The 7870-nt window shown below is 43.0% G+C and overlaps 1 protein-coding gene across 1 annotated transcript; it reads right to left on the bottom strand.

The window, feature by feature from the left end:
- Positions 1-6359: 6359 nt before the first annotated feature.
- Rnase9 (ribonuclease A family member 9 (inactive)) lies at positions 6360-7241 on the bottom strand. Its single transcript, XM_048435566.2, has one exon. The coding sequence runs from the start codon at positions 7239-7241 to the stop codon at positions 6687-6689; it is 555 nt and encodes a 184-aa protein (XP_048291523.1). The 3' UTR covers positions 6360-6686.
- Between the last annotated feature and the right edge of the window lie 629 nt (positions 7242-7870).

The raw sequence follows: 7870 nt of genomic DNA, 5'->3' as shown, positions 1-7870 counted from the left end.
TTTAAGGTCTTTACTTACTTGTTGAGTTTTTATGATATAAATCATCTCAAAAGTCCTAGGAACAGACTTCCAACAAGTGAGGTGCTGTTAGATTTAGTGTCCATTTCTTCGAAAAATACAGTATTGTACTTTGACTATTTGCCAGTCTATTTATTGGAAGGGTATGCCGAAGGCTAAAGGGTGGAATGTGGATGTGCTGGAGCCTCATCGGTCCCTGCCTTCGGCTCTCAGACTTCTGAGTCAATAGGTCCCAAGAAGCTGGAAACTCCACGGAAGTCTCGTGCTAGAAAAAAGGAAAGTCTGGGGCCCTGGTGCCACCTCAAGGGAGAGCTTGTCTCTGAGAAAGAGATTTCACACTGTTCTGAGGACTTTTGCCACAGTGCAAGAGAAACCGGCGCCAACACTGCGAAGATGGGCGGGACCACATCACGACCCGGGTTGCTTACTTAGGCATAGCTTTCCTTTCCTGTTTAACCCTAAACCTCACATCGCAATCCTGAAGATGGCCCTGGAAGGCTACCCCATCTCCATCTCAGTGTGGTAGCAAAGAATTCCTCTCTGTCCTCTGGTTTCACTATACCGTCCGTTCGGCTGGCTGAGCCTGGCTTTCGGCAGCTGCTGGAGCCCAGGCTCCGTTCCAGACAACTCTCTCAACACCTTAGTCCCCTTAGCTCCTCTTCCACATAGCTGTTCGCTTTAGCCCTTGTCTTCATGTGCTATGGCTAATGGAGAGAGAGCCCCTGAAGAAGGCTACCGTGTTCATAGTCTAAGATCTGGACCTAGTTCACACTACAGTCTTCCTTAATCCATTGGAAACAGACATTCTACAAGAGAGGTATACAGAGATGTTCAATGCCCATTTATCTTTTAGATAAATGATATTTTATTTATTTTATTATTTATTTATTTTATTTTTATTTATTTATTTTAGATAAATAAATACTAGATTAGATGATCCTTTAATATCCTAGTTTGGAATAGATCTCAGCAAACGACCTTTTGAAAATGAAGAAGTGGACATGTTGCCCTGGTCCTCGGAGCGCAGAGATACTGGTGTGAGAGCCCCGGATGTATATAATTTACAGGCGCTTCAGCACTCACAGGTCAGCGATGCCCCTTGACATTTTCCTGCACTGACCTCATCACTGCCCTTCCACGTTGCTCTCACGTGCTGTGTTCTCTTTCTTCCATTTTCCCTGTGAAGTTCTCCTTTTTCCATGTTATTAGCAGCTATCCACTGTCGAGGTCCCCCTTCTGTTTCAATATTTGTTGTGCAGGTTACTGAACCAATACCAAAAATGGCTTCAGCTTGATCAAAATCAAAACATATCCTCTTCTTCCTTTTGTTTACCTCTCTCCTGGACAATGTCAGTGCTGGAAAGTGTGTGTGTGGGGGGGGGGGTTGTCTCATCAGAATTTAAAGATTTTTAAAGATTTTTTATTTATGTTGGTATGTTTATTTAAATATTGAGAGACTCACCAAGTGTCAAGAACTGAGGATAAAATGTGAAATAGGAGAAAAATAGCTAAAATTTCTTGGTTTCAATAAATGTCCAAATACCAGAACATATAGTGAGCGGCAGCTTAGTTTTACCTACTTAAACCCAGTGCATTTTGGAAAGACAGGATAAGACAAGAGGCACTCTCCAGGCGCTCTAAGTGACAGAGAAGGCTGCTTTGATCTCCTAAGGGAAGTTTAATGGTGTTTACCAACTCCTGTAATCTTCCAACTGTAAAAACCACAGGCTGATAAATATTCTCAAGGCAGCACAGATCAAAGAATGACTGTCCCCAATGTAAGGAGTGAGCCATAACACAGTTCTTCACTGACTATTTTTAAATGCCAAGTTCTTTGTGTCTCAAACATATGAGAAATGTTCATATCTCTCTTTTTATTTTATTTTGAGACGGGATCTAACTGTGTAGCTAAGATGGACCTGGAACTTGCCTGGCTGGCCTCAAACTTACAATAATCCTCCAGCCTTAGCCGCCCATGTACACCAAAGATTGTAGATAAAATCCACCAGAAAGATCTGTTTCTAATTTTATTGCTTAATTAAATTAATTGCTTTATTTGAGACATGGTCTCATGTGCCCTGTGCTGACCTCAAACTCATTATGTAGCTAAGAATAACCTTCAGTTTCTGGCCGTCTTGCTCTGCCTCCTGAGTGCTAGGATTACAGTAATGGACCAACACTCCCATTTTTATGCAGTGCCAGGAATCAAACGCAGAGTTTTGCACATCTTAGTTTAGTACTCTACCGACTGACATACATCCTTCGTCCTTCATAGATGTATCCCAAGGTCAGAAAGACGCATTTAGATAAAACGTACTGTCCCATTGTTGACCTTGATTTGTTGTTTGACTCTGAATCGTTTACATGTGGTTTTGTTATTGTATTTGTTTGTTTGTTTGTTTGAGACAGGGTCCCATTATATTCCCCATTGGCCTGGAACTCGCTGTGGAGACCAGACTCATAGGATTCATCTGCCTCTGCCTCCTAACTATTGGGATTAATGGCAAGCACCACCATACCCGGCCTTAATTATTTTAAGTATTTTGTGGTTCATGAGATCAAATCCAGGGCATCACGCTTGCCCAGAAAGTGCTTTGCCACTGTGCCTAATCTCTGTCCTAAATTCTTATTATAACACAGATTTAAAATGAACAAAATGAAAGAGTACATGAAAATTTGAATTATTTATATAATAATAGAAACTATAGTATGGGATATTATGGTTGTGGTGGACATAATACTGTAGTAAAGTTCACTATCTGCCCTGACTACGTAAGAAATTATAATTAAAACAGCGTCAAAATGACTCATGGACAAGTCAGTCCTCTCTGTGTAGTAACAGCAAAATTATCAGTTCTATGACTTGCCACATCCTCCAATGGACTGGGACCTGATATAAAACTCCAAGTGAAATGGTTGTTGTTATAAGGGATGTCTGTTGCCTGATGCCTGTACTTTGAGGATAAGAAGAACTGGCTTCCCCTAGTACATACACAGGATGCTTGACATATGGAAAACTATGTGAGAATGAAGACCATGCTTAGTAACCAGAGCGTCAGCATCAAAGCATGACATCACTCAGAAGGGCCACACACTTGTTGTGATGGGTGGAGAGGACCTTCCAGAAGGATGTTAGTCATACAGATGTAGAACTCAGCCTTCTTGGAGAGAGGAAGCAGAGGCTCTGGGTTGTCAGATGGTAGAAATAGAAAGGTTGCCGTTCACAGTATCTGTAGTCACACAGAATATCAAGGACATTCCACTGAGTTTCCCTTACAAGGTAGCTGTTTAGTGTTCTGCTGCTGTGAAGAGACGCCATGACCACCACGGCAACTCTTATAGAAGAAAGCACACATGGGTTTTGCCAGGCGGTAACATGAATACCTGCCAGTCTGATTCCAAATGGAAACCTTGTCCCTTCTAGAACCTCAGCCTTCACCGTCCACATTTGTCTCAGCCGTCGGAGGGACTAGAAGTCCCACAGACTTACCTGGAGGCAGACACACAGGGAAAGAAGCTATGATGAGGTAATCAGGAAGGTGAACTTTTAAGATGACTGACTTCCTCCTTACTCGCCTGGCCTGAGACAAAGCCTGACAGCTTAAGACAAAGGTTTCAGACCTTTTCCCCTACTAGTCAAGCTCCCTGCTGGTGGACCGGCTTGCCAAGGTCAAGGCCAGATCAGACAGCTATCCTGTCTGTTTTCAAACTTACTACCCATAACTTAGGGGAGGAAGACCCTGCACAGACTTACAAAAGGCCCAGACGGGCTTCAGCTGATCCAGTACCTGCTCTGTGAAGGATCTTTCTCTATGTACCTGTTGTATGTACCTCACCTCACCCAAGCCTTTCTTTGCCAACTGGTTCTGCTCCTGTATCTGAGATTGTACCTGCCGCTACCTGACACACTGCAGATCTTTTTCTGCCTTTTAATTCTTTAACGGGCAGAGTAAATGAACTTCATTACGACTCTAGACAGTAATAATTCCAGTAACGTAAACTTCTACCACGTGGTCCATCAAGCTCTGCTTACAATGCTTGTGCTCTTCTCTAGTTCACGGTTCTCCTGAAACAGTTTCCTAGTGACAATGACCAACCCTTGGTAGCAACTTCTGTACTAGTTACTTTTCTATTACTGTGACCAAATACCTGACCAAATGCTACTTGCTTTGACTCAAGGCTTGAAGGGTTACAGTTCCTCACGGCAGGTGGGTCAGTTGCAGTGTGACAGGAAATAAAGAGATGAATCAGGAGTGATAATGAGGTGCAGTCATCTTCAATGTCTGCCCCTCGGTGCCTTCCGTTAATGCCCTTCAGTTAGCGCCCTCCCCAAGAGTCCACAAATTCTCAGAACAATGCTACCAGCTAGAGACCAAATGTTCAAATACAAGAGCACATGAAGACATTTTATATCCAAACTGAAACAGTTAGAATCAAAGATAATTCAGCATAAGAGGATCAATAAATATGATTGATAATAAATTAATGAGAAATAGTTTAAATTATATGATTGTCCTAGTAGGTATAGAAAAAGCATGTAATAAAACTCAACATTCTTTATGATGAAAACTCTCGACTAAGTAATTGTACTTAGTAATGCAATTCACTATAGAGGCTTAGATGACAGATAATGAAGAGAACTCATAAGTGGAAAGACAGGCAAATGCTCTCACACGCCTGTAAAGGGAAAACTGTCAGTCGGTGAAAGAGACAGTCTGCAGAAGCAAGGAAGTCTTTGCTGACTTTCCATGTGACAGAACATACATTGTGTGCCGTAATGAGCTTTGCTGCAGGGTGGAACGATCTGCCTCCTTTTAGAACATTCTCTGTCTTAATGTCTTACTTTAGCGAAAATTATTAATCAAAAATACCAACTTGTAAGGCAAGATAGGCCAATATACCCACCAGTGAAATAGTGCCATGATTGCAGGGGACCAACCACTTTCTTTTTGTATTTGGGTCTCACATGAGATGTGTAACCTTGCTGCCTTCTACCCAGAGAACAGCGCCTGCCCTTACACCTGTTTATCCCTGGAGACTAGTGCCTGCCCTATACTGTAGATGGAGAGCCTTCTTTCTACAGACTGTAACCCGTAACTGTCCGAGTGTAGAGAATAAGTGCTTAACTGTACATAGGATGTCCTTACGGTCACCTCCCAGGCCCAGGGAAAATGCAATATGGGGTTGAAAGATTGTAGGAGTCAGAGAATGGAGAAGAAGTATCTTCTGGAAACTTTATTTTCTGTACATGACATGGCCGTTGCATTCATGAACACACAGCTGCTATGGTTTCCTGCATAAGACCTGTACTAGATTGGGCCCTTTCTTATTTCATCATGGATGGGGTCCTACCGCTCTCTGAGGATGCTTTTACAGTTAATGGTGGCTGGGGGAGGAGTGCTCATTTTCTGTAGTGCTATACCTAGCTATTGGCAAGTAGCCCATGCTCACATAAGCCTCTCTGTTTAAACTCAGTGAGGCATATACACAGGATGTGAATATAGGAAAAAGGATGTCGGCAGGAATGGAAGTCTGGTGGTTTAAGTTTGAATAGGTAGTCTCCAGTTGGTGGAACTGTTTGGGAAGGATTAGGAGGTGTGACCTTGTTGGAGGAAGTGTGTCATTGGGAATGGGCTTGACTGACTCAAAACCTCATGCTATTCCCAGCTAATTAACTCTCTCTCTCTCTCTCTCTCTCTCTCTCTCTCTCTCTCTCTCCCTCTCTCTCTTTGCCTCATCTGTAGATGAGATGTAGGCTATCAGCTATACTTGCCTGTCTGCCGCCATGCTCCCAGTGGTGATGATCATGGACTAATCCTCTGAAACTATAAGCCTCAACAAACTCTCTCTGAGCTGCCTTGGCCATGGTGTCTCTTCACAGCAATAGGAAACTAACTAAGATGAAGGGGGATAGAAGAGAGATATGGGGGTAAGTATGATCCAAATACATTGTGTGCATATAAAAAGGTGTCAAAAGCTGGTGTAATTCAATATTTGGAGAGGTATTACTAATGGAAGTCGGAGCATGATGCTTACGAAATCTTACTCGTTGTAATGCAGGCTTGTCATCGTTTGTTTTGTGTCTCAATAGCAAAATAGCAAGGCGGGGGGCAGTGAGGTGACTCAGCAACTTAAGGTGGTTGTTATCACAACTGATGGACCCATGTGCGGGATGCAGAGAACCAACTCCCACAACTTAAGGTGGTTGTTATCAAGACTGATGGACCCACGTGCGGGATGCAGAGAACCAACTCCCACAAGTTCTCCTCTGACATCCACATGTATGCTCTGTGCACACACTATCTCTAAATAAATAAATGTAAACTTCAAAAGGACAAAAATAAGGTTTAAGAAAACAATTTAATAATTTATAAGGACCAGAAATATGTTTTCACAATTCTGAGAGTTGGAAAGTCCTATGTGTTGTCTCCAACATCTAGAGAGGACTTCATCTTCAAGGGGTAAGTATGTGAGCAGAGCTCATGCTGCCTTTCACTGCTCTGGGGACAGGAAAGGAGGGAGGTGGATGATGGAATGACTCAAATTGCCATTCTCACCTTTGATTAACAGCATCAGCATCTAAAGGGTGAGCTACTCCCAAATGTGGCTGCTTAGAGAAACCTAGAATGTCGGGGGAAGACACCTTTCTGGTAGAGGATGCTTTCCTTCTACCTAGGTACCAAAATATCAACTACATTGTTAGGAATAAATTCCTCGCTGTCACTGTCCCATTGACAAGTGACAACTGCATAACCTGTCACGAAGATGCTTTTGTACGAGCATTCTGGTAACTTCTTACCCTCCACTAAAACACATCGTATTCCTTTCATTAACGTCATGCTTCTTCTGCAAAACATAGCCTTGTTCTTACACTTCACTCGCTGGCCATAGCAGGCCTTTCGTAGATCGGAATAGCTCTCGGCTACAAAATAGTGCTCTGGATAACAGAGTTGCCTATAGTGAATGTTTCTAAACATGAGTTCAGAATTGCAGTAATCATCATCATAGAGCGGTCGATCAGGATCAGCGAGGATCTTTTCCTTGATTCTTTCTTTGGTGGGAGGTTTGGTAGGCCCTGTACTATAAAGCTCCCTTAAGTAGTCCCTTACTTTTGGATCTATTTCATATTCATACGAATCCCAATAGTCCCCTTGCAGTTTCAACGGCAGCAGCAGCAGCAGCAGTGACAAAGACCATGGGCACTTGATGACCAGAGACTTCATTCTTTTCCTGTAGAGTCCAAACAGTGAAAAGAGGCATTGTATTATGATGAAATGCTCGTACTTACACACAGGGACCACTAGTACCAACGTTCTCTGTTCTCTGCACCCACTGGAAAATTGTTAGATTTGAGATTTCAGAATTTATTTGAATATCTCCCTAATATTGACTCTAAAATAACTATGTTAGTACTGAGGATAGTAGATAAGGGGTGTGAAAGGAAAAGAAACAGAGAGGGAAGAAGTGAGGGGAGATGGAAGGAAGTGGAGGTAAGGTAAAGGAAAGCAATGAGAGGTTAGGAGAAGGGCTGGAGAGGAGACCATACCCACAGTGACGGGAGAGACAGGCACAGCAGCACCTGCTCTTCTTGTCTAGAACAAACCCATTTTACTTACTCCCAGAAATCAATAATGTGCACAGAAATGAACCAACTTCCCCTTGTTGATCTTGCCCTGCTAATGAATATTCTCCACTTTAGGGCTTTAATCCTGATCTTGCTCACATCTGGCCACAGAGGCACTGCAGACGCACACAAGACAGGACCTCCACATCAGCGTCGCTAACCACTCTGTCCCTTTCCAGCCCTTTTCCAGGTCTCACCACTCTCCCACCAAAGTGCATATGCACTCTT

The sequence above is a fragment of the Myodes glareolus genome, chromosome 12 (assembly GCF_982192425.1).
Source record: "Myodes glareolus chromosome 12, mMyoGla1.1, whole genome shotgun sequence".
In the NCBI taxonomy this organism is placed as follows: Eukaryota; Metazoa; Chordata; class Mammalia; order Rodentia; family Cricetidae; genus Myodes; species Myodes glareolus.
This window is presented reverse-complemented; position numbering and strand designations above follow the sequence as displayed.

Bases quoted from the DNA above. Each gene is read 5' to 3' on its own strand.
- Rnase9 (XM_048435566.2), bottom strand. From the start codon at position 7,241: ATGAAGTCTCTGGTCATCAAGTGCCCATGGTCTTTGTCACTGCTGCTG.